This window comes from Salminus brasiliensis, chromosome 16 (assembly GCF_030463535.1).
Source record: "Salminus brasiliensis chromosome 16, fSalBra1.hap2, whole genome shotgun sequence".
NCBI classification, from domain to species: domain Eukaryota; kingdom Metazoa; phylum Chordata; class Actinopteri; order Characiformes; family Bryconidae; genus Salminus; species Salminus brasiliensis.
The window spans coordinates 7,743,134-7,770,564 of NC_132893.1; the positions used below are offsets into that span (position 1 = coordinate 7,743,134).

The 27,431-nt window shown below is 38.9% G+C and overlaps 1 protein-coding gene across 7 annotated transcripts; it reads left to right on the forward strand.

Moving 5' to 3' along the window:
* Positions 1–1,065: 1,065 nt before the first annotated feature.
* clip1b (CAP-GLY domain containing linker protein 1b) lies at positions 1,066–27,431 on the forward strand. Of its 7 annotated transcripts, XM_072658418.1 has the most exons (23): positions 1,066–1,469; positions 4,382–4,538; positions 4,631–5,115; positions 6,728–6,852; positions 6,950–7,145; positions 7,444–7,641; positions 7,734–7,837; positions 7,970–8,030; positions 9,577–9,681; positions 10,341–10,466; positions 11,072–11,188; positions 12,327–12,384; positions 12,641–12,697; positions 12,737–12,891; positions 15,408–15,470; positions 21,201–21,307; positions 23,558–23,678; positions 23,825–23,877; positions 24,583–24,643; positions 24,856–25,012; positions 25,094–25,146; positions 25,250–25,362; positions 26,291–27,431. In XM_072658418.1, exons 2-23 carry the CDS (start codon positions 4,460–4,462, stop codon positions 26,517–26,519), a joined length of 2,823 nt encoding a protein of 940 aa, XP_072514519.1. In that variant the 5' UTR covers positions 1,066–1,469; positions 4,382–4,459; the 3' UTR covers positions 26,520–27,431. The 7 variants fall into 7 exon arrangements, with proteins under 7 accessions (XP_072514519.1, XP_072514514.1, XP_072514518.1 ...); XM_072658413.1 differs by having other exon boundaries at positions 12,641–12,891; XM_072658417.1 differs by having other exon boundaries at positions 12,641–12,891; positions 23,828–23,877.

The following is a 27,431-nucleotide window of genomic DNA, read 5'->3' on the forward strand; positions in this document are numbered from 1 at the left end:
AAAATAGGTGTGTTGGAGAATTAAAAAACACTAACATTGGCACGGCGAAGGTGCTGTATGGTAGGGGCAATCCAGGACCAGTACAAGATGGGGGAACTCGTCCCTTTAACGGGAAATTACATCGTTTTTTTATTATTCAATTAGGCTTTACGATGTAAACAGAATCATTAAGGCTGGTGGTTTGATTGTAGAGAAATGTAAAAACACGGATTTCTTTATAGTCAAGTAACATTATTTATTATTCAAACCCACCAGTACGCTTCTGAGTTTTGTATGTAATATTAGTAATGGTAAAGTATAAAGTAGTGGCAAATTACAGCAATTAGTGCTTACAGTGATTACGCTTACTTTGTTCCAATTTTGCCTCAGCTATATGTCCTGCATCTTAGGCCAGTCCTTTCTAAAACTAGTACAGAACAGTGTCCCATGCATCAGGTAGTGCCTTCATTACTATTCTGTAGCTATAGATATATACTCTGTGAGCTTCTCTGGATTACAGTATTTCACATCAAACTATTCTGAATTAGCTAGCTACCTTGTTTAAACCTTAACAGTTTAATGTCTGAGAAGTTGTTGAACTAATGAGTGTATGTACACTTATCATCACAACTGTCTGGAGACGTGATGTATGATGAAGGTGTGTGTATGTTTTTTTTTATTACAATTAATTAGTTTGTTTTTGTTTATTTTTGTTGCCATGATAATGCATATATTTAAGCACCACGTAACTTTGTTCTGTGTGAAATATAATAATAATAATATAATAATAGTCCAATCCTTTCCCCTTCAATGTGCCATTTGTTGTACTTGTACGCCCTCCTGTGTACAAGCTGTTTCCATCTCTAGCGACCACTAGCGACAACCGCCGCACCTGTAAAATGCTCTTGACTTTTAGGTAGCTAATAAAATCAATGCAAAACTCAATAATAATAATAATAATAATAATAATAATAATAATAATAATAATAATAATAATTGTCCTGGAGCTTTACATTAATGCAGGTAGGAAACCCAAACAACACAACACTGGTGCTGGCAGCTCGTCTGTTGTCATAGCAACGTGACTCGGGCATGGCAGCGGCTAGCTGGCGGTGCAGGGGATGGATCGATAGCTCAGTTCAGTTTTCTGAGTGAATGTTTTTAATGTCTCGATTTCATATTTTCTTTTTTCAAGCAAAGATATAACCTGACCTTTGTGGCGAGGTTAACCTGACTTTCTGCGCCACATTAGGCTAGGCTAAGCTAAGTCCGAGGCGGGTTGGTTGGGGCTGTGAGAGGATGGAGCTTTGTGGTTCGCATAGCCATTGTAGCATAGCATAGTCTGCTAGCTAGCGTAACGTCTCGGGCTCGGCCTCACCCTTCAGTGGCCTGTGTGGGAATAACTAGCTAGCTAAACAGCGGAGCATTCCACTGGGATGTAGCCATAACATTCCTGCACTGGCGGGGTGGGGTGCTGCCTGGCATTAAAGGTAAGATGTGGGAGCTGTGTTTTTTTTACAGCTCTACTAAAGTAACGTTAGCGGTTAGCACAAAATAGTGAAAAGGCGAAGTCGTCCACAACACAGTGGTTTTAATGATCGTGTTCAGGGGTTGGTTACGTGGCTGGTTAGCCAGATAGCATCGTCTATTGCAGCTAGATAGATAGATAGCTAGCTAGTTCAAATGGCAGCATTATTAAGACTGTTAAGAGTTCCGCACACAAAATTGATATTTATCATAACTGTTAACAAGCTTTTAGCCTAGGTGAAATGCAGGTATACTAAAACGGGCAGACTCGGTGTCCCGTTTGTTTTGGTGTGGGCAGAGAGAGACCACGGTGTGTGTGTGTGTGTCTGTGTGCGCTGTCAGTTCCTCAACATTAAGACGATGGAAACTAGAGTCAGGTGTTAATCTACACCTTATTGACTATTTATTACCTCCTTTTTTATGCGATCATTGCTCTGTAACTAAGGAATCGACTATCCATCTGTATGGCGATGGCATGATGGTAGTCTTTTTTTGTTTGTTTGACTTGTTTATTCAAGTCTTCATATGGAGGGTGTCCTGTGTACAGCTTTATTAAAGTGTTATTACTCTGACTGGTCCAGTAAACTGGCCTACAACTAGTCAACTTTTTACATGTAATATTGATACTAATAAAGTAGTGGTAAATCAGACTAATCACACTTCCTTTGGTACTATTCTGCTTACAAAATCCTTGTATATGAGGTTTAAAATAATAATGTGTTCAGCTTTACTATCCCAAACATCCAGTAAATATCATTTTAATATGTAATATTATTGATGGTACAATAGTGGTCAATCAGACTAATTACACTGTTATTGGTACTGTGTTGTCTTACAAGGCCCTGAATGTTTAAAAATACATTTTAGGCCAAAACCAAGCATAAAACAGTGAACATGTATTAACTTTACATTTTCACTTTAAAAGAAAAAAACAGCTTTACTTGTACTGTTTAATATACATCCTTAGGTCAGTATTATTGTGGTTGGTGTGGCGCAACAGATATAACACCACTACCTGCTGCTGAGCTACCACACCACGTCGGAGGCTGGGGTTCGATTCCTGGGCTGGGTGACTATGCTGCGCTACACCAATAAGAGTCCTTGGGCAAGACTCCTAACACTACATTGGCCCTCCTCTGTAATATGAGTAACTGTGAAAGTCGTTCTGGATAAGAGCGTCAGCTAAATGCCATAAATGTAATGTAAATGTATTATACAGTGGCAAAATAATTACAGACTAACCCCAAAAATCAAAGCTTTTAAGGAAGTAAATCCAAGATGTGGTGATTTAAATGAAATGTCACAACAAATTAGACCCTGGCTATTCAGTAGATGTGTCGCGAAAAGATTTGGCCCTATCTTTTTTCTTAGAATCTAGTATCTGTCTGCATTGTGATGATTGTAGTCTGTACTGTTTTGACTTGTTTCGAATCTTCACACAGATTTGTTGCTTATTAAAGTGCTATCTTAGTCAGGCGATATTATGCGCCACACCAACCACGTGTTAAACGAATAAAACAGTGCTATCAGTATCGGCGCCCATACTGGCACTTACACACAGTATCGTATCGGCAGTAGAGAGCACCAAGACCATGAAGTTTAATGATGCCCTACATTTTTGTCTACATACTTTTTAATGAAACCAAACATTTAAACAACTTTTAAAAGCCAGTCATAAACAGTTATTACCATTAAACAATTACTTTTACATTACAGCACTTTCCGTTTCAATGTTTGTGTTTTTTTTTTTCTGAAACCAGTTAAGTTAAGTATCCTTTTACGTAGAGACAAGTAATGTAAAATTGATGCATACGTTTTTTTTGTTTCTTCTCTGAAATGTGAATTTTAAAAACCAGTTAAAAGTTGTTTGGTGAAGCTGGGCAAGATTATGCCTTTTTACTTACACGTGTTTCTGCATTGTGGCAGTTTTTTTTTATTTCATAGCTCTGTAACTTTCCAAATGTGCACTTAATCAAACAGTACATGCTGTTCTTTCAATCTTATTATATCTTAAAAAGTGGAAAACTATAAACATCAGGATTTATAGCCATTTAACAAGTATTTACGTATTATAGCCATTCAACAATTATTAGTATCGGTACTCAGTATTGGCAGATACTTGAAAATCTGGTATCAGAAAGGAAAAAGTGGTATCAGTGCATCCCTAATTATTATTGTTACACAATGACTTACGTAATGACTCTAGTACCTTGGTACTATTAATTAATATCTTGCTAATTTCCAACTGTTGGTTTGATCAGTATCTTCTGTGTAAGTAAATATAACATCAGATTGTTTTACACTGTTTTTGTCACTAATGCAGGCCTTTAATGTAAGTACATTGTTATAAGTGATGCACACTTTAGATGCTGTAAATTCAGCTGCGGCAAGAGCTACCTGTAGGCCCCATAATGACATTTTAGGATTGTTGGAGACCTCTTTACACATTTTGTGGTCTGCTGTTGGACTGAACTTGCTAGAATGGCTTGATTCAGCCATGTTGCACTTGTAAATTATTTTGAGGACAGTGGAACAGCTGATTTCTAAGTGTTCTGAGATCCCTTCTCAGACTGTCATGCATCTACAACTTCTTTCTGAAAGATTCTAGTTCTATTCTCATTCTAATTTAAGCCATCTGAAGTAGTAATAAATGTTCACAAGGAAATTGCATTTCAATGAATTACATTTTACAACTGATTTTTAAAATACATTTCTTTTCCCTTCATGTCCCATATTGTTCAAGTGAAGATCAAGTGTCATTATGTTTAAAATATGTATATATATATAAAAAAAGACAAAGGTTTTTATCGGGTGTTCTAAGTTTTTCACATGACTGTATTCATGTATTCTGACTACTGCTATTTTCCCTCTCAAGGAATATCTCCCTATGTTGGAAAAGTGATAATGTTCCCCAATTCCCTGCAAGAATAGCACATGCACAGGGCAGGGCAACATGAGTACAGGGAAGCCAAGCGGTCTTAAGCCGCCCAGTAAGATTGGTAAGCCTGTTGCTGTACCAGCCAAGTCCTCAGGTAAGACTGTAAACTTAGAGTTTAAGTTTCTGTGTAAAGTAAGCACATATTGTTTGATTTCGTAACTTTTGGATTCTTCTTTGTGTTTGCAGCTACTCCAAAAGCCGTGACATCTCCAGGCACAGCCACACCTGTTGTTAATGACTCAGTGGCTGACTTCTCTGTAGGTGAACGTGTGTGGGTGAACGGAAATAAGCCAGGCTATGTTCAGTTCATCGGCGGGACCCAGTTCGCACCAGGCCAGTGGGCAGGCATAGTTTTGGATGAACCCATAGGGAAGAATGATGGCTCTGTGGCTGGAGTGCGGTACTTTCAGTGTGAGGACTTACGAGGTATCTTCACCCGACCTTCCAAACTCTCTAAGACTCCGGTCCCAGAACGTGAGACAAATGGCACGCAAGCCTCTTCTGGCCAGGTGTCCTCTGCGGTCCCCGCTGCTACTGACAGTCAAGCTGCCACTGCTAGCAAGATCTCAACCAACCTGGCCAAAGTGGCCAGTGGTTCTGCGACCAACCTGTCTGAGACAGACTCGGCTAAGAAGGGGAAACGGGAGCTGAAGCTGGGAGATCGTGTGCTGGTAAGGATTGTTTTAGCCCACTTAGACACTGAAAATGGGTGACTGCACATGGAATCAGTACATTTAAATTGTTATTAAACCAACAATAAAAATCAAGGACACAATGTGGGGTATATACCAAGAACATTTATAGCAGCTTTGTAGCTTTTGTACATTGCACGTTGTACAATGAATTCTAGTCTGTATTAATGCTTGTTGCATTTTTACTTTTAGTTTGTACTTTAGTATGTAGAGTTTTTTTGAGAACCAGCAGTATATATGTATTTTCATATACCAACTAATAAACCAAGCATCTTTGTTACATAACAATCTTCAAAGCAGCAAAGCAACTTTACAGCAGAGCAAAAACTTTCCTAAATTTCAAAGGAAATCAGTGTAAAAAGATTTTTACCAAATCATTTTGCAGCATTTCTATTTGTCCATTTAAAATGAAATTTTGACATAATGCGAAGAACAACTGCCAGTAAAAAACAGAAATATTTATTTGTATTATTTTTGTGATGTGGACAGTAAGGGTTGCATAGTATTAACGGTTATTAGTCATGCAAAAAGTAGTCAACTAGTCATTGCATTCCAGCGTAATGTGAGTTGTTTTATTTTTGTGGGTGCGTAATGCTCAGTGGTCTGTGATTGGTCATTTTGTGCATCAGTCAAATGAGCCTGTTTAGTCACACGCAGCCGTTCTCTAAATGTACCCGGACTGGCTTACAAGGGTATATCTTGCACAGCTTGCAGTGTAGTGTTTCCACTGTCAAAAAACAAAACGTTGGGCCTTGAGTTTAGTAGAAAAAACAATACCTAGACTCTCTTTTTTACCCCTGTACGTCAGATACAGCGGTCAAGTCGACTGCAACCCACAGTTTCAAATGATGGATTATTGAGTCAACTAACTAAATAGTCTGTGCAAATACGCATTAAGCTTTCACCATAGATAGAGCGATACTTACTTTATCTATACCTTCTGTAGGTCACCACAGACATTGAGCCTTAAGTTAACGTGATACACTATGGACTAAAAAAGACTTTAAAATGAAATGTCCAGTGAGAAACACACTGTATGTGTGCTGGTGTCTACCCCCTCAACTGTGATTCATCACAGCATTTTCAAACATCAGGAAACATAAAACGCTTTTGTGTGGGTGACAAAGGACTTCTTTTAGTAGAATGATTAGTAGAGTGACAGTGAGACTACCAGAGCTGTGTCTCTAGGCACAGTGTTAGCCCAGGTTTTTGTCTGTATTAAGAAAAGATAATAAATATTCATGATTCATTTAAAAGCTGGCAGTGGTTCATGAGCAACTCACCCAGCTAAGACAGTGTTTCTAAATGTGCAGCACAAGGTTCTTTTTCAGAGACCTGTGTTTCATAGCGATGTCACTGCCATCTGTGGCCGGGTAGGAATGCTGGCACGGTTCCTCCCACCCTGTTGATACAGAGCAATGCTAGCCATTTGAGGACGACTGTTAGCTATCATGAGATGGGCGGTTGACAAGACGGTGGCAGTTGGCTATGAGAAACCTAAATTGGGAGAGAAGTAGCTATTGGCGATTGTCTGTGTGAAGTATATCGTTTTTAAATGAGTAACAGATCCATTTGTATTGCTTTTGTGCAGATTGGAGGAACAAAGGCAGGTGTTGTGCGCTTCCTTGGTGAGACTGACTTTGCTAAGGGCGAGTGGTGTGGGGTGGAGCTTGATGAGCCTCTTGGAAAGAACGATGGAGCAGTCGCTGGTGCTAGGTATGGCAATGCTACTTAAGAACATGAACATGAACATTTGTGGTTGTCTTAAATTAGCATCCCTAACATATAACTTAATGTTATTTATGTCTCCTAGATATTTCCAGTGTTTGCCAAAGTATGGCCTGTTTGCGCCTACGCACAAAGTGACCCGCATTGGCTTTCCCTCCACCAGTAAAGCCAAAAGCTCAAGGCGCAGGTCTACCCTTCAGCACAGCCCCACCGCATCTTCTGCCAGCACCCTGAGCTCCGTTGCCTCCTCTGTAGGAGGCAAACCCAGCCGTGCAGGCCTGGTAATTCTATGTCACACAAACTACTGTTAGGGTCAGTTCCATCCATTTAAGATCTTACATTCTGGTGTTAGGTTACATTTACAATGTTGATGAACAAGTTTTGTTAAAAAAAAAAAAAAAGTTAAAAAATCTTTGAAAACTTTTAATTTTGTTAAGTTTTTCATGTTATCAGTATTGACTGAACTAAAGGCTACTAGCTAAACTGACTAAACCATAATACATCTGCCCCTAAATTTTATGTCTTATGCTCTGTTCATGCTTCTATTACCACTCTTACGTGGACCTTTACTTTGCCTAGTTGACAGAGACGTCAGCCCGCTATAATCGGAAGATCTCGGGGACCACGGCTATGCAGGAGGCTCTGAAAGAGAAGCAGCAGCACATAGAACAGCTCCTGGCTGAGCGAGATCTAGAGAGAACAGAGGTGGCCAAAGCCACAAGCCATGCAGGAGAGGTGCAGAAGGAACTTGTCTTGCTCAGACAAGGCCAGGAGCAGGTTAGCTGTTAGATTATGGATTGTTTATGTTGTTATTTCTGTGGTCTGTGGTTATTTATAATATTCAAAGTCAAATGTGTTTCTGTTTCAAGTATGCCCTGGAGATGGAGACTAAGTTGGACCAGTTGCGCAGGCTTGTGGAGACTGCAGACAGGGAAAAAGTGGAGTTGTTAAATCAGCTAGAAGAGGAAAAAAGGTGAAGTATTCCCTTGGGGGCACATGGATATAAGGACTTTAAAATAAGATAATTCTAATGTTGAGTTTTTCATTCTACATTTTGATAATGGAAACAAAAAAATGTTAATGAAGGACCCTTTGTTTTGTACAGGAAAGTAGAGGATCTTCAGTTTCGTGTAGAGGAAGCTTGCATTACCAAAGGTGATCTAGAGGTAAACTGATACTCTCTCTTCCCAATTTGCAATTAAATGCATTTTTATGAGAAAACATTTTATTCAAATTTGCGTAATCAAAAATGTTGTATTTGTTTAATTGATTGATGTTTGTATTTGGCAGTGTCTATCATTTACCATCTATCATTTAATGTTATACAGAAGGCCATAGACTACAAAAACTAACCAAAAATAGACCTTTATCACAGTCACTGCATTGGCTTATCCGGCTCTGAGTAGAGTTATCAAACTTTCGTCTGTCTTGAACTCCCTGCAACATGGGCGAAAGCACATCACACAAAAGTTCAGAATAATGTGTGATGTGTGACCCTGCACGCCTGCAAGCGCCCTGAACACCAAAACTAGCGAAGAGACACAGCATGTTTTTTCTGCATTGAACTATTTACCAAGGTATCAATTTGATATCTATTTGAATTAACGTTAAAAGAATTGTCATCTACCATCGGGTTTAGCATTTTTAATTACAAACCTGTGATAACCTGTCCCATCGCTCAGCCCTGTGGTCCCTCCGCTTTAGTTACCTCTCGTTTTATTGGCTGACTCGTTAAGGATGACACATGATGAGCGTTGTTATTTGACACATGATGAGCGCTGACCGTTATTATTTACGTTTCCGCATTAATGAACGCAGAAGTGTGATAGTGGTCTATTACCTATTAATTCTGTTCAGTATGATCAGTGTCTTATCAGTTGACATTTAATGTGTGCAAGCATAGAACTTTCTATGGGTTCCTAATGGAATAATTGGAATAATTTACATTGCATATAAATGTTTTTGTTTTGGTAACCAAAATGACACAGTGTAGACTCTGTAAGTGAAAATCTGCATATTTTAATGTATAAAACAACAGTTTATTTGCCTAATCTAACATATTAGGTGGAAAGGTGGGTTTTTTCCTATTTATTTTTTGTTCAAAATTGTTCAAACAAACTGAAAAATGCTCTTAAATTCAGAGAAACATACAGAAAACGTTTTTACACAAACTCACAGTTTTATATTTGATAACTCACTACATGGAAAAATGTTTACAGCACTATTCCTTTTTCAAAAAGAAAGGCATTTAACTCTGCTTCCTTTTTGCTCAGTAATGCTATAGTTAATGCTGGAATAAATTTGTCTTAGAAGACGTTAACATGTTCTTTTAGAGACATCAACTTGATGTTTCCTTCATGTCTTTGTCTTTTTCATTCATCCATTCATTCATCCATTCATTCATTCATTAGTTCATTCATTTTCTTGTTTCTCTTTTATTTTGGTCTCCACTTTTGGCTCCTCCCTGCTGCCTTGGTCTTTGATTTCTTTTGGATTGCTCTGGCTTCTCCGCACCCCTTTCCACCATTCCAGACGTCTTCCTTCATCTCCAGTTGACACTCACATAGCCCTTGTGCCACCGCTCTCTTTGTCCTCATTCATAGAAGAGGATGATGTCAAGGCCTGCGCGAGGCTCTTCGTACTTGGCTTTGGGCTTGCATGTGACTGCAGCACTGCTCTTCTCTCTTTCTCCCCTCCTCTCTCTACTAACAGACGCAGACCAAACTGGAGCATGCCCACATTAAGGAGCTCGAACAGAGCCTTCTCTTTGAAAAGACCAAAGCTGATAAACTCCAGAGGGAGTTAGAGGATACTAGGGTAATTCAGTCTCGCACTATCAAATAAGGCAGGCGTCTCCACGAGCGAGTTTGCATGAGCTGTCTCTCGGGACTCGTGTCAGTTCCTCGTGTGTTTGTCACATTTTGCCTTTGTTTGCATGATGGAGCGAGGTAGGTTTGGAGTTTCCATTTCAAAAAAGTGTTTGACAAGATGGCAGGAACCCCAGGATGCATTCCATAATAGAAATGCTTTTGCTGTTTTACTATTTCATCGCTGTCACGCAAAAACCTTGCATCTGGATCAGTAGAAATGCTCCAAAAATTCCTAGCAATAAAGTGTATTTACATTCACTTCCGTTGAAAGTTCAGAAGATTTTTTTCCCTTTTTCTGTAAGTTGCCTTTTTGGAAATGCAAGGTTTTTGTGTGACTGTGACAATATACCAAATACTATTTTATAACCATCCAAAATCTACATAGAATTTTTGTTTGTCCCAATGGTTTATAAGTGTGAAATATGAAGTTCATAAATCAACATAGTATTTGTCCAAACCCCTAAACTGTAGTGCAAGCACATCCAGGCAAACATGTTAATTAATGTAAAGAACAGTGAAACCAGTGTGGGATACCACTACTGGCCATGACCTGTGTGTTTGATAGTGCTAAGTTGTTGATGTCAATTCGTAAATGTTATGTTGTAGGTGGCCACGGTATCTGAGAGGTCGCGGATAATGGAGCTGGAAAAGGAAGTGGCCGAGCTGCAGCTACGCCTGCGATCTCAGCGAGCAGAAGCTGGATCAGCCTCTCCTCCATTACAGGACAAAAGGGTCTGTTTTTATTCATTCACTGATGGTTCATGGCTTCAGTCAACTATGTTCACATTGCAGGTTACCCAGAATAGCCCAAATCTGGCTTAAATTGACATGTATCTGTTTTTTGTGTCAGTGAAAACGTCAAAAATCCCTGACACCCACTGAATCTGACAATTTGACTTTAGATTTGTGCCTTTACATATAATGTGTTAAATTTGAAATGCAGCTAAAACCTCAAACAGGTCACAATTTATGCAATTTCATCATCAGTCCAGCAGATTATATAGAATAAAAACAAAAGGGAACTTTACTCAGATCAGGTCTCTTTATCCATTACAATTAGACATTTAGACCTTTTACTGTTTGACTTCTCACACTGACTCTTTTGTATTGTTCATATCTTTTTTCTGTTGAACAGTGCTGGTTTTGGTGTCTACTGTTTGTCCTCCAAAGTTGAGCCAAATTTACCTGCAGTGTGAACATAGCTTTAGTAGTAGCAGGCATAATAATCAATACAGGAAATTAATTTAATGTGATTTCCTTTAGAATTTAAGTTATTTCTTGTGGTGCTGGTGATAATTTAAACCATCTGTTGATCAATATGTATTTTGGTCTTACAGGTTAAGGAGCTGAGCAGTGAGCTAGAAGCCAGGCACAAGGAGGTGCTTATTCTCCAGCAGAAACTCAGCTCCTCTGATCAGGAGAACGCCTCCCTTCAACATGAGCTAAATGACTTGGTATGTATGCTACCTTTTTAAAAGAATATTTAATTCAATTTTATCCAGGATTTACAGTTTCTAGTTTATGTTGACTCCTGGCCAGTGTCCACATGGCACCATATGGAAAAAGGACATTATGACTGTATTTTCAGTTTGGTAAATGATTTGCTGTTTTCTATTCTTCAAAAATGATGATACAATGCAATTTAATGTCAAAGCAAGTAAACCAGTAAATGTGAGAAGGTTTTTTGCGTTTGTTTGAGAGACTTTTATTTTCACGTGGTCCGTTTGTGATGTAGTGGTTGAGTGGAGTGATTGCCTCTCTCTTGCAAGTAATTTATTTTCTTTTGTTCCGTTCCACATTAAAAGTTAAAAGTGGAGTCTGTCATTCTGAGGTTGACATACTTGAGGATTTTTCTCAGACTCCCACACATCATACTAATATAAATACTCTCCACTTACACACCAGAGAGATGGTGCTGCAGATGTGTGGCCGTGTCCAGTGTGTTTCCCTATGGCTCTCGTGGCACAGTGTTTTATCCACATGCTCCATTCACATGACAGACAGCTGCTCAGTCTGTGTATTTTCACTGCAGCTCTGCGTCCAGAATAAGAGAATTATTACTTCAAAAAGTAACAGTGGCAGTAAAACTGATTATTCCACAGTTCACATGCGCCCGAACCGTTCCTACTTAACACAAGATACACGCACAATGGCATTGCAAACCAATGGAATACAAAATTAGTCTGTAAGTCAAGAATGTTACATTTGTTCCACACACTACCACGGTACACAACACAGTATACAATAATATATACATGTGTGTGCCAACCATACAAGGACAATAACTTACAAATAATGTACGTAATTCATAGACAAAAATACTCAATGCAAACAACAGTAGTGTACATCAATTATGGGTATGAAATTGTCAGCAATAGTGTTCTGGATGTGACGCAGGGAGAGTTAGCAAATTTCTAGCAGAGATAAGAAACTTTAGACATCTTGGTATACTGGGTTCTGAAGCACCTGTTGGGGGAGAGGAGTCGAAAAAGGTTGTGTCCAGGTTGTGAGGAATCTAAAATGATTTGCCTTAACTGTATTAGATGTGTCCTGCATGACCAGCATGTTCAGCTTATTTGTGTTTGATTTTAGAAACAAAACCTTGAGACGGTATCTGAAGAAAGTAAAAACACAGCACTATCCATGCAAGGTAAACAGCACACCTCCATGCCTCATTTGAAACATCTGAACTGTTTGAGTGTTTGAAGGTTTTTTGTATTAGTTCTGTATGTGTACAGTAGGTCTTTTTGCATATACCACTAGATAAGGCGTAACAGTAGCACAATAATTCTACTTTCCGTTGCCACGGATCATATTTGTGTCCTGTTTACACTTTCAAATGCCGACCTGAGCAGAAGGTGTGCATGGTGCTGGGAGAGATCACTGCATTGTGCCTGTGCTTGTAGAGATGGAGAGGAGTATGCAAGCGGACAGAGAGAGACTGAAGCAGCTATGCAATGAGAAGGAGAAGCTGGAGGAGGAGAAGGCCTCTAGGCAGCTGCAGGAGCAGACACTTAACGAGGAGCACGAGCGACAAAATAAGAAGCTGCAAGAGAAATTAGGCCAAATGGAGCAGGAGCTGAGCAAAGCACAGGAGGGGAACACGGAGCTAGAACGGCAGGTGGCAGAGCTGCAGCTGTTCAAAGACAAAGCCCAGGTGAGAAGTGTCCTGAAAACCAGAGCAGAACAGAGGCATTTAGCTTTTAGGGTAAAGGTGACTTTTAGGTGGCTTTTACATGACTTTTATAGCTTTAGGAATTGTGAGTCAGATTTTGCTCTGGACCTTCAAAAGGAATTAGTGTTGTTTGTGTAGAATAGGTCTTTGTATTCATGGCTACACAAGCAAACAGCAACCACTTCAGTTTCACTGTTTTTTCAGTTTGCTGTGTTTTCCATGTTGTACAGTGACCTCTCTGCATCCTGTTTCAGTATTTTCATTACACACCCTTCACATGTGCTGTCTCTGGGGTGTTTAATGTTATTAAACACTCAGGGTGTGATCAAAGACAAGGCAAGGAGGCAAAGCACATTAAGGAGTCTCAATTGGTGGTTTTAATGGTTCTTGAAGGGTTAGAACTTTGAACTTTGTACAAAAATATTTCTGGCCAAAAAGGAAATAAACATTACGAAATAAACAGCAATTATTAGACTCTGAACTTACAAAGACTGTAAGTTGCACTGCACTACCCCCTTCTGACTAGGAATGTCCCAGGCAAGTTAATGTTCTAATCAAAGTCTCTTAATCCTGACTATCAGCTGATATGGATCTGATATTTGTGTTTGAACGCTCTTGTTAAAACAAAGAATCAGAACTGAATTGGAATTAAAATAGCTGATATCCGATCCATTAGATTGGGAAATCCCTACTTCATTATCCATTACTTTATTATTAGTGTGCATTAAAAAGTAGATGTATAAAAGGTGTTATACTATAGACCATTGATTTAGAATATAAACAAAGATTTTAACCTTTAATGAGCTTGTGGGATTTCAAGGATTCTAGTGGGCCATTCTTAACATTAAAATTTAAAATCTGTAACTATAACACTGAATTCAGAGTTAGTCAGTAAAGAGGTGGCACTCCTAAGGACTGGTGTTATACCAAGTCATAAACATAAGTGGGCATCCTCCAACTAATGTTTATGCTTCTATGTGGGGACCCTTAGTTTACCATCACAAACACATACCATCAATTTGATGTTCTTGTCAACTATCTAGGCATGTCATCAGGATCAGCTTAGTTTTTGAAGTTAAAAAGGATTAGGTTGTAGTTGGATGTAGTTGAAGAGCTGAGCTTATTCACTTGGCATTTTTGCACACTTCATTTGGAAGGAGAACATGCAGCAGATTACAGCGAAGCTTTGTTGCGCTGTCCTTCTGCTTCTGAGAAATGAAAGGACTGAGGAAACAATTAGATGGATGTGAAACTTTGTAATATGTCCAGTGGGTGCTGTTGTAAGATTTTTAAGAACTTGAGTTCTAAGTAAGGGAAACATTGCCAATTGAGTCTGAAACATTTGATGTAGTTTATTAGAGACATACTTTAGGACTTCAAGTATTTCAAGTGAAATAAAGATCTAAGTTTTGAAATTCTGCTCAGATATAGTTTGGTTTCACTACACTACACATGTGGATGTAACATAAAAACATAAATTACAGTATTATTATTTATTTGTGTCCTTATATTTTACTCTGTCACACCAACCTATTTCTGTCACATTAAGTGATGTGATACAGGTTGAGTGACATCATTTAAACTTTAAAGAAGCTGGTAAATTACATTTTCATCTGTTATTAATAATCTGTTGTTCTCCCCACCCTAGTCTGCAAAGCATAGCATGTTTACCCTCTCAGATAATTTTGTTTCAGAAACTATTTTTTGCAATATTTACTGAAACCCCATGCTATTACTAGATGGAAAGCAGATGCTAAACAGATTGGTAACAGGGTGTGATATTGGTCTCTAAATAAAAGTGTTTAGTGAGGTGGGAAAGTCTTTTGGGAATGGTAATATTAACCATTGTAACAATAATTTGGCCAGTAGTAACTGACATCTTAACATGAAAGAATATTTAAAACTCACATACTTTTGACTCTTCAAACATTTGATTGTGTTATTAAACACTGCATGTCATTTGCTTCACCTAGCCAGTCAAAGAGAACAGTAACTAAGGAGTAACCAGTAGTGCCTCAGAACAGTGTTTCAAGATTCAGACCTGGGGACCCACTACACTGCCTAGTTGCAAATATTACCAACACACCCGATCCAGCTTGTCAGCTAATAACCTGATATAACCTAATATAATAAGCTAATACTGTGCCGGGAAGTGGGTCAACAAACTGAAAGTAAAAACTACTGTACAAAGATCTAATAGCTTCATTCACCATTCTTAATTTAATTACGATGATCAGTGTTAAGAAAATATTTCTTCACTGTCCTTGTTACTTGTTATTTTACTGTAAATTATACAATTTATTTATTGTATTTTTTGACAGTCATGATGACATTGAAATGCAAAATTGTGATTTCCTGATGTTGCTTTGGGAAAAAGAAGTGTTGAGCACATAAGACAGTGTTACGTTATGACAGATGAAATATACATTCAGCATGGCAAGTATGACCTGTCATGAATGTTTTTTTTTTTTTAATGCTGAGATTTCTTGTCCCCACAGAATTCCCAATCTGCAGAGATTCTGGAATGTCTAAAGCAGAAAGTTGAAGAGCTGCACCAAGAGGTAAGGAACTGATGACTTTTTGAATTATGATAACCAGACCTGTTACCAAGTGAGGTTGACTTTCTGGGGAGCATGTGTGGTTTTGTTTTCAAGGGCGTGATAATATGCTGTGACTAAGGGTTGTTCTTTGAGGATCATTGGCCTGAACTTGGAGTGCATTCTAGTTTTCTATGCTGGAGCTGCCTACCGTATTATTAGTCTAGGGCGGGTGTTCCACAATTATTCCACAAGTATTTTACAAAAGCCCTTAAGCTGTCATATATCTAGAACTAGGAATATTATTAGACATGAGCAGCACATTAAAAGCAAACTAAGCATTTCTCTGTTGGTATTGACACATTGTCACAAGTAAACAATAGTAATAAAACTTCTGTATTCTTTTACTAATTGCTCAGAGAATCACAAAATGTAAACCCACGTTCACCTAAAACATCAATTATTTTTATTCATTAAAATTATGACTACAAACTAAGTAGGTAGCTTGAGTATAAATGACATTATGCAGGATTTTTGTATAATCCTCAAGTGACGCATTCTCTCTAAATGTCACTAAAATAATGATGTAAAATCCCAGCTGTCTTCTGAGCTCATATTATGGGTTGGGCTGAACTTGCCATAAAACAAGCTTTGAAATGCTTTTTTGTTAACTGAACCATTAAGAATGAAACTGCTCCATGAGTAGCATAACGAAGCAGTCACACAGCTGTTACCCAACTCGCATGTGTCAGGAACTTGTGCACGGCTCGCCTTCCAGCTCCATGCAAAGCATGTTTTGTACACTCGTGTGTGATTATATAAGGTTTCAAAAAGGCTCAGCTTATGCGGGATGACTTCAGCCTGTAGGGTTTTGCTGCTCCTATAGGTCTGAAAAAGTCACCATTTGCTTGCCATTGGAGCTCATAAAAAATAATCAGTTTCTCCCCAGTGTCTGTTACTGAGACGTTGATAAGGTTGGGATGTGCTTGATCATAGCAACCACAGTACAAATGGCATTATCTTTTTGGAACTTAAGATCAAGTTTAGGGCTTTGGGCACTTGTTACAGAACAGTTCAGATTATAGATGTGTGTACGGAGACATAATCAGAGGGATGTTCTTAATTCTGTGCTATTTGGCAAGGCAACAGATAAAATTATTGATTTATGATTTTTAATGTATACATGCTAAAGTATTTTTAATAAGAGGTCTAATGCATTGCCACGATAGCCCAGGGATTGTGAGTTCTAATCTCGAGCCATGCTGCTTTGCCATCAGCAGCCAGAGTCTGAGAAAGCACAATTGTCCATGCTCTGTCCGGGTGGGAAGATGGCACTTTCTACCCTTATTACTCTTGAAGTACTCGTAAACGACAAACAATTTCTGCAGTAACCAAAGGGAGAGTTGCCAGAATAATTTTCACCAGACTAATGTAGGCTTTTTCAAGGACAATTGTGCTTACAACAAAGCATGTTAGTCTCCTGTTAAAAAATAATCTCTGATTAGTTTACTAAAAGATGTTGCCTGTATTTTCAGCTTATCATCTAAAAAGGTTTACTTTGTATTTTGCACAGGATGATCATTAAGAACAAGTACTGGTAAGGGTCTCCCACTGTAGCAGATTCATTCCCTTGTTTTCTCCACATTTGTTTGAAGAAAACGTGAGCTGCACCAACTTTTAAAGAAGTTGAAAGAAGCCTTAAAACAAATCAGATGGAGCTTTATCATAAGCATGAACCAATCTTCTGTTAGAATAGTTCTGGAATCGCTGGAATAGCTATGCAAGGTGATGGTGTTTGCCACTATTTTGTTCTTAAAGTTGTTTGAACACATGCCAGGGTTTGTATTTGTTATTATTGGGTTTTTGGGGTTGATGACAAAATTTGGGAAAACTGTGGTGGTATGCTGCCGGTGACAGAATTCTGGGAAAACTGTGGTGGGACGTTCCTGTGATAGAATTTTGGGGAAACTGTGGTGGGACGTTCCTGTGATTGAATTTTGGGGAAACTGTAGTGGTATGTTGCCGATGACAGAATTCTGGGGACACTGCGGTAGTACACTGTCAATAACAGAATTTTGGGAAAGCTGTTGTGGTACCTGTGAAAGAAGTCTGGGAAAACGGTGGTGGTACTCTGTTGGTGGCAGAATTTTGGGAAAACTTTGGTAGTATGCTGACAAGGACAGATATTTGGGAAAGCTGTGGTGGTACGCTGTCAGTGACAAAAATCTGGGAAAACTGCTGTGGTATGCAGTCATTGACAGAATTTGGGGAAACTGTAGTGGTACACTTCTGGTGTTAGAATTTGGGGAAAACTATGGTGGTACGCTGCCAGTGACAGAATTTTGGGAAAACTGTGATGGCACATTCCTGTGATAGAATTTTGGGGAAACTGTAGGGTATGTTGCCGGTGACAGAATTCTGGAGACACTGTGGTAGTACACTGTCAATGACAGAATTTTGAAAAACTGCGGTGATACACTTCCAGGGACAGAATTCTGGGATAACTGTCATAGTATGCACCCACTGACAGAATTTGCCCTCGTCCGTCTAAATACTAAAAAGTCTTTGCAAGATTAAAGAAATACACGTTTCCATCGGTATGAGAGTCGTGTTCAGATTACGGAAATCATGTTCATTCAGAGTTTGGATGAGGCTTTCATCTTGAAGTACGGCATCAGATTAAAGTGATTACCTTCTTAAGAGAGCTTTCAGCCCGAGCCATTCTTAGACACTAAAGCAGCAGCATTTTGACTGAGCATGGCTCCTGCACTGCTGAGGCTCAGCTTTGGATACTCTTTCCCACTCTCTCTCTCTCTCTCTCTCTCTCTCTCTCTCTTTCTCTCTTTCTTTTCTTTCTCTCTCTGCGCCAGCTCTCTACAGGCGCGATGCAATCATGCACATGCTACCGTCAGGCATAGTGGCTGCCTGCCTCTGTACGCCTGGCTGGGCAGAACTATTGGGGGTTAAAAGCTGCGAGCCCTTATGTGTGTGAAGACAGCTGTCACGTGCTAACCTAATTTTTGCCCTCAATTGTGAATTTGCATCCCCCCCTCATTTTGTTTCTCATTCGATTTTTAAACCAGCCTGTTTTCCGTCTTGTAGGTAAGATTTAGGAATCCATGATATTCTGACGCTGCTGGTAGTGAAGGTCTGTTAACCCCTCAAAGCCTGAACCATCAGATAATTGCCAAAAATTCTTCTGACCAATTCTTTCAATAAATAAATAAGTAACCCATAAACCCTTAAAGAACACAAAACTGTTTAACCCCTTATACTCCAAGTTGCATTTAAATTTTGACTGAAGTAGTCTCAATCTAGTTTCAACCTTAAAATCTGTATGTATTTTTCTGGTGCATGCAGTGCACAGATAATCCTCCCAGGGGGGCAGAAAACATGCATCTGATTTTATTTGATTATTTATGTGATTAATTACAATAATTCTCATTATTCATTAGTTAGATATTATTTCATTATTATTTGGATATTATTTAATACATGTTTAAGATAACTAATTATTTATCACATTAATGGTGCAGAAGCTTTAAAGGGTTAAACATGCCAAATCAGGGGGAGGTGCAAAAAAGCACAACAAAGCTGAATTTGGAGTGACTCGAGTTTGTGAATCAAAATCTACTATCAGTGGATTGGTGAAGGGTATATGGAGGCTGACCACAATGAAAGGAGAAACAGGTGCTGAGTGTCAATGCAGTGGCAGGACGGGATGCCCAGGAGCTGAGGGCGAAGAGTTGATGTGCGAAAAAGCAGGGAATGGTGATGGAGGAACAGTGAAGGTGAATAAGGACTGGGAGGAGGGGGAAAGAAACATAGAGGGAGGGAGGAGCTTGGCAGCGCTTACATAATAAAGCCGAACCCACAGATCACGTCAGAGTGGGTGTGAATGTGAGTGCTTCGGACGACAACAGCTAGGAAAGCTGCTCTGCCGCTCTCGCGCTCGCTCTCGCTCAGCAGGGGGTCGAGGGCAATGCATTATTGATCCAGCTGGTGTTTTTGCGTGAAGAGAATACAGACATGGATGTGGCAGCCCTGCACCAGAGCTACTCAGGAAGCATGTATACATCCCACTTTCAGGTACTGCACCGTCAGAGTAGAGCTTAGCGTGGAGTAGGATGTACTCTGAATGGCGGGCTTGTTGTGCCTCAGTTTGGAATACTGTGATGTGAAGCGGCGGGAAAAGGGTATTGATTGAGAATGTGTGTGTAGAGTAGTTTGTGGAAGAAAACGCAGAGGCATGTGTGATACAGAAGTCTTGTGCTGATTGTAGACGGGATTTCAAAAATACGGGTTGCAAAGTTGTGTGTTTACAGGACGGAAATGCTCCAACTGTAGAAAGAAAAACTGACAAAATAAGTAGCAGTCTGCAGTGTCTGACCATGTGTCATTTCTTTTTGCTTGCAGGTTATGTTTAGGGATAGACATCTTTACACATAGGTACTTACTGTATATTCATGTGTGTCATATTGCTGTCACACAAAAAGCTTGTCTTTACTTTTCTTTATTTTTGCCGTTTTCACTTTCTGAAACAGCTTGAATCTGGCAGTTGTTCTTTAGTTGTATATTGTAAATTTCATGATAAAAGGACCAATAAAAAACGCTCCCAAATGCTTGCATTGAAAGTCCAGAAGTTTTTTTCCTTCTAGATACAAGATTTTTTACAACCTTTTTTACAAGGTTTTTGTGTGATAGTGACCAAATTTCTTTTTTATATACCTTTATATACATATAAATATGTGTGTGTGTATTCATAAACACTATATAGGCAAAAGTGTTGGGACACCTGACCCGCTCATTTGTTGTTTCTTTCGAAAATCAAGAGTAACTGACTTTACTCTCTTCAACTAAAGCATTTGACTAGATTGTGGAGCATTGAGGATTTGATTATATTCAGAGACAAGACTGTTAGTAAGGTCAGAAAAAGTATTCGATCTAGCACCATCATTCAAGATAACACAGTTCCACTTCATACCCCTCTATACCCCTTTAGACCCCCCTCTACCCCTCTGGTATTAGGAATGGTGCAAATAGGTTTATGTTTATCTGCTCCAGAGAGTCCTATTCTATTGGCAATACTCCTTAACAGGGGCTAGACAAGAAGTGTGTGTATTTGCACATCTGTGTCTGCAATGAGTGCATTAGAAGGGGTATCCAGGACCCTTTGAATCACAATGTATAAACATAGTTGTGTTTGAGTATTTGAATATGTACATAAAGCCGCCAATTTGTTTTCTTAATATTAACAGATTATGATACAGTGATGCAGGGAGATGAGTAAGGATAATTCAATGGAAAAAAGAATGGCTAAAATGATTGATTTATAACATGCAACAGAGTAACAAACCATTGATCAAAACACTGTTGATTGTTTGAATGTGAAATCAAATGAATTATTGACTTGAGTTGCTGTCATGGCATGTGGTGTGTAGAATGCATCATAGACCCAGTTTGTTAAAGCTGTTCAAGTCGGCCACTGGTTAAATTGGATTGAACTACGGGTCTTGAGAGAAAAAGGAAACAAGTAAAAGCCATTTGACTAAGCTGAAAATAAGCTCCTCTGTATATATATATATATATATATATATATATATATATATCCGCTGTGAACTTCATATGCTCTTGTGCTCACACACATCTACAGTATGTCTGGCTTTTGACATTTGAACATGTTGTCATGTCATTAATCTGTCCCACTTTGCTTGTTTGACGTCCTCTGTCTCTTTCAAATCTTCTTTCTTCTAGCTTGAAGCCCTGAAGCAGCAGAACTCCAAGTACCAGGAGGAGCTCAGTCTCTCCAAGGAGCAGCTCACCTCTGAGAACCAGCGCATAGGAAGCCTGTGCAAAGAAATGTGAGCCACTTTTCAATAGTGAACCTGTGCGGGCTGCAAGAATTTAACTTCAGTTGCATCATGAGGGCTTAAGGACTTTTACTTTTTTTTTTTTATCAGAATCTCATAGCTCATAGCTATTTTTAGTTTTACACCAGCTGAACTTTGTATTGGACAATTTCTTGATGAACAATGTCTCAAAATTACTTAAATTCTCATTACATTTGTGTTTATTACAGTTACCATTTCAGTGATTGGAGGTCTGTTACAACAGCATTGTAACATTGCGGTTCTTACGGTTCCTCTGTGTTTCAGTTGCAGAATATTTGAGTCTGTTGTGCTTTAATGAGCTGCAGTGAGTCACGCAATGATGAAAAATTACGTAAGGGGGCAGGTGGCCACAACATCCTTCATTTTTTAATCAAATCTCATAGACATCCCTAAACCCACACAAGGGCTTGTCCAGCACCTGTTCAGTACAGTGTCCGCAGTAGCATGGTGTTGTAGGAATGTACCTGCAAGTCCTGCTCCATCAAGTTAACTCATAAAACATGGGCCATAATGGGTCTCTTAAAAGCCTCAGAGCCATGTCCCAGCCTCTTCTCCCAGGAAGCATTACGTAAGCTCATTTCTCATTTCACCACGTGCTCCTGCGCAGCGTGGCCGTCTGGCCTGTGACCTCAGCTTCCTCATCAGAGGAACGGGAACTGTTTCATACACTATGGAGCTGGTTTGCCTCCTCTGGGAAAGAGCCAGATGTTCTCTGATGTGTATAGAACGCATAGTTGCTCGTTTCCATTTAGTTTAGAAGGATTGGGTTGAATTTTGTTTGCATGTCAAATTGGTATTGAGTGTAATGGTTATACATTAGTCATTGTTGTGTTTGCAGTTTGTGTTTGTTGTCTACTTTACACACAGCTGCACATTTGTCATGGAGACTTCAAAATGACTTTCTCGTAGCGTTTTGAACTCTGCCCTGATGCTGTACGATCCTTTTAAGCGTGCTCAATTGGATTTCACCCTGCATCAGACTGCACAGATGGTAAAAATAGAATGCCACTTGGTTACACATGAGGAGGACAGTGATGAGTCTGCATGCAATCATCCAACTAGAATCTGAGTCAAAATGTTAACTCAGGTGCAACTCTGGTGGTTGTACTTTTAATAGTGTATTTTATATAGAAATAAGCACTAAATCATTGTCTTTATTTTTAAAGGGAACAAAAGCTTGAACATTTGCTGTCCAACTAAATGTTATGATGAACAGACATACAGACTGATACAAAAGCACTTAAAATTAGGCAATAAAATTATATAATAATATAAGTTGGGCAATATAACAATATTTTATCGTAATAAAACTACATCTTGTTATCGTGGGACACAATATGCTATTTTGAGTGTATCATGGATATCGTCAGTGCTTAAAGAGCACTGATTATCTTCATGTTTCATTTAACTTCAAAGAGTGTAATCAGTCTAATTCTGTGCACAGCATGTTTTCAGTAAAAATCATGGTACTCAGTATAGGAGATTATTTGGATTGTAGTTTTTTTTTTATGTTATGCTGTTGGTGCATTTTGTCTTCACGATGAAATATTGTGATAAATATTGTATATCGTAAAAAATATCTTTAAATATCGTGACATCAAATGTTTCCATATTGCCCAGCTCACCTTAAAATCCAGTTACATGGGCATGCTAGTGCTAAGGGTAGCTATGTACAGGTGGGATAATTGGCAACTCCAAATTAGGGAAAAAAAGGGAAAAGAAATCCAATTACATTTGTCAAAACAAAATATATTGACACATAAAATGTACACCACAAGACACTATGGTCATTGTTAAAGCATTCATTTTGCTTAGCATTTCTCTAAAGCAGCATTACATGAAAATTGGTATTTCTTGCTGCTGGGCTCCCCCTACAGTCAGAAGGTGTAATTCACGCTTCAAGACTCCCCTACAGGACACACATGCATGTCTGAAAAAGCTGAGAGAAACAGTACTGTCACTGAAAGTGAAAGAAGCATGTGGACTGATGTGGTACAGTATTTTACACAAATATTACTCCACAGTCAATGTTTATGCAGATTACACAGTCAGAATTACATAGTGCAGTTAGCAGTGTGCCAAGTCCAGAGTAGCAACAATAGAGAGGCTATTTTCCCTATTACAGCCATTACAGTCTCGAGCATTCCTGAACCCACCGTGAGTGTTTGATGAGTGCCAAATAGTTGTATTAATGAAAAAATTATCTCTCTCATTCTGCAGTGAGGAGCTGAAGCTCACAGCCAATCAGAAGTCACAGAGGTTGGCTGTGCTCCAGGAGGAGAATGGGAGGTTGGCTCAGGAGCTGGACAGCAGCCGGCAGGAGGGCAATAAGCAGCAGACGGTGTGTATTTACTACACGCTTTCTACATCTCTCTCTACAAATTGGCAACAGGATCTTATCAGCTGGTGCTTTATGAGTAGTATCCGTTTTGACATCTGTGAGTTGAGTTTGGAAATCTTGAAATAGATTTTCTTCTCGTTTTTCAGCAGGACAGTGAGCTGAGTCTGACTGTGAACAGCCAGTTGGAGATTAATGAAAGGTAAGCGGCCATGACGTGTCCCCCTGACGTAGTTTCATTCAATGCAGTGATAATTACAGCGCCCTGGAATTACTGTTATTTCGAGAGACTAACGTCTTGTAAGGGCCCTCGGATTTGTGTGGAACGCTAAAATTATGTGTAGTTTCTTTGAGATGCTTTGAATAGGGAAAGAAAGATTTTCCTCAAGGCTTTTTATGTGTTTTATCTCTGATGAAAATATTAAACCAGATCTTATCGCTGCCTATCAGCTGTGTTCAAAGAAAGAAGGCTTTTTTTAAAGAGGAAGTTTTGCTGGGAAATGAAGAGAGGCCTAAGAAGGACAGGCTAAAAACAGAGCACTGTATTCCTCTGAGATTGCTTAAAAAGAAACGTCATGCTGCATCAGGATTCACACTGTATTCTGGAGTACATGAGTTCCTCTGGATGTTTTGTTTAATAAAAACATTGCTAATTAAGATTACTCTAATTTTGTAATGAGAATTGATTCAGCTTTATTCTTAATACCTCCTGAAATAGCTCATACTGTCGCTGCCTTCCAGCTCATATGTTCAGCATGTTCTCTTAAGCTTTTAATCTGTTGAGTTCCATTGGGGGAGCTCATGATGGGCTTGTTTGCACGGATTTCTGTTGTTTTACTTTTAATCTACATAGATATTGCTGTCTCGGTTTACTTGCTGAATGCTAAGACGTTGTCTGCTTTCGCAGGGAAAATTCCAATATGTTGGTATCTGAAAGGGACAAAGAACTAGAGGCGTTAAGAAATGAGGTAAGATTTGACTTTTGTTTAACCCTTGGGTAGTCTTAACATTGAGCAAAAGTCAGTACATTTCAAGCTAGTTTTTTTTCTGCTGTTAAACATGGTGGAGGGTTACAGTCCAGCCAGTGTCAGAATGTGTCTGTTTGTGTTGCATTTAGCATGTTTTGTCCTAGCTAGAAGTGTGTATGTTCTGTCTGACCTTAAAACATGGTGTTCTCCAGATTGAAGTGTTGCGTGGGGAAAATGCCATGGCTAAAACGCTGCAGACAGCAGTGGAGTCTCTGGAGAGGGACAAGGTGCAGCTTCAAAGCAGAGTGCAAAGCCTGGAGCTAAAGCTGGAGGGCAGGCCAGTTGAAAACCAAGAAGAGGGTTCTACAGGTGGGTTAGCTTGTCGAATCTTTGTGTACGATGCACCATTATCCCAGTGATGTATAATAATGTTTAATGTTTTCTTCATAGGTGATGCAGCTCTACACCAGCTTAGAGAAGAGAAAGAGTTCGCTGAGGGACAGGTAGAAAAAAACAACCCTTTCTTTTGCTTCAGCTTCAGCTTTGAAGTGCTTTGTCTCTTTGAAGATTCACTGTATATGCTGAGCTCTTTCTCCTGTGTATCAGATCAACTTCCTCAACTCGGTCATTGTGGATCTACAGAGGAAGAATGAGGAGCTGAAGGTGAAGCTGAAGAAAATGGCCTTGGCTGAGTTTAATGGAAATGAAGAGAATGATGGGTGCGTTTACTTTATTTCAAAATACTATGGTTTGACAAAGGCATTTCAGCTGAACTGATGCATTGAAATGATAGATACTTATTATATTTAATTATAATTATATTTCTAATAATATTTATTATCAAGAAATTAATAATGCTCTGGTTATTTTACCCAAAAAAACATTTCTCCCTATTTTAAATGAAAAGAGAAATTGTATTTAATCAAATCAGATTGAATCATGAAGAAAATTAAGATTACATTATACGTTAAGTCGTCCCCTAAAGAATCGCAATTGACTCAACTTGTTGTGACAAGGATTTCCACCTAATTTGTTTTTTTTTTTAATTTAATTTTATGATTTAGTAATATGGTAATATGTAAAGCACTAGTTTAATCAGTCATAACAGAATACAGTGGCCTCCTTGGTGATTGTTAAAAGGTAAAATTCTTGTTTTTGTTGCAGCTTTTTCAGTATTTGCAGTTTGTTTTGTTTGTTTTTTTGGGGTGAATTTGCAATTAAACTAGAAATTGTTTGATTAATATTTTAATTAATATTCAGGAAAGATTTAGAGTAAATTTCTAATTCAATAGCACTTTGTTAACCTGAACTAGGTCTGGATGATATCTTATTTTTAATCACAATAGTTCATAGTGAGAATTTGTGATTATTGGTTATATAAACCGGTATTAACCACCACGCCACAGCGACACCCCAGGCAGCTGCAAAGTGGCCCACACGGCATGATGCTATAAACGTTATTATTATATATTATATTTTTATATATTATGTATAGATTTACATGTTTAATGTGTAAATAATGTGTATAGGACAGAATTGTAAGAGTATTTAAATTTTTGTAAAAGTTTGAGATTGCACATTCACAATGTAACCTATCACTCACATTTAACCCACCTCTCCCATTTCCTTTCTTGCTCTTTCATTCAGTCCTGGTGAGGTTAAGAAGAAGAAGAAACCCCCTCCACGTGTTTTTTGTGATATCTGTGACTGTTTTGACCTCCATGACACCGAAGACTGTCCCACCCAAATGCAGTCTCCCGACTCCCCACCTCACAGCACGTACCATGGCAGCCGAAGCGGGGAACGGCCCTACTGCGACATCTGCGAGGCATTCGGCCACTGGACAGACTCCTGCAACGATGACCAAACGTTCTAGACCCCCCACCCTTTTCCTGTGTCAGAAAACCAGGCAATGCACAAATGCTTTCAACAAGTTAGCTCCTATTTTTGTAAGCTAAATGTGTTTGTTCGTTCAAGCATTCTTTACATTCCTCTCAACTGAGGCAAAGAGTGTTGATGCTGCTTGGTTGGATTTGTCCTGCAGGTGAGAGATCTTTCTGTGTGTTGTTAATACTGTTTTGTACATAGCATAGCTTATGTTTTGAAAGACCTAGGTGACTTCATTATTTGACTAAATTCCGGGCTGGGGAGTTGGTTGGAGCAGCTGGTGAAGAATCCAAATGGAGCATTATCACAGCCACAGGGAAGCTTTCACTCCAGTGCAGGCACTCAAAAGAAGTCTAAGCTGACCAATAGTAACTTATTGCACTGCTCACTTTAAATGCATTCCTTGTTACATATTCAGCACATATTTTTAACTGCCATTCCTCTGACTTTGTCTTAAGGGTATATAATGTATTCTTTTATAATAAATGTCACCAAGAGGTAGTCATGATACTGTGTCCTATGAATGGCTTTTTAAGTGTTTTTACGTCCTGTTCACTAGATTTATTAAAGCACAAAGTTTGGATCATATTGTATCTCCCTGTATAGATGTAATATTTATATTAATGACAACGTTTACAAAGTAACCTGGTAAACTGCAAAAATGACCTTTGGTTTTTCTGCAACGACATTGTGCACATTATGCAAAGGTACCTGTATACAGTCTGCGGGTTCTCTTGGCTTTGTTTAAATGAGATTTTATCTATACGATTGTATGTTTTTGTTCACATTGGCAAGCAATTGTAATAGCTGTTCAGTATGGTTAAGTTCTATTCTTACATTGTGACAGTCTGTACTGTTCATGAAATGCATACACACTAACTGTATAAATAATACCAAATCA

Bases quoted from the DNA above. Each gene is read 5' to 3' on its own strand.
- clip1b (XM_072658413.1), top strand. From the start codon at position 4,460: ATGAGTACAGGGAAGCCAAGCGGTCTTAAGCCGCCCAGTAAGATTGGT. The intron at 7,838-7,969 runs GTGAAGTATTCC...TGTTTTGTACAG, and splicing joins CAGCTAGAAGAGGAAAAAAG to GAAAGTAGAGGATCTTCAGT. The intron at 25,013-25,093 runs GTGGGTTAGCTT...TTTTCTTCATAG, and splicing joins CCAAGAAGAGGGTTCTACAG to GTGATGCAGCTCTACACCAG.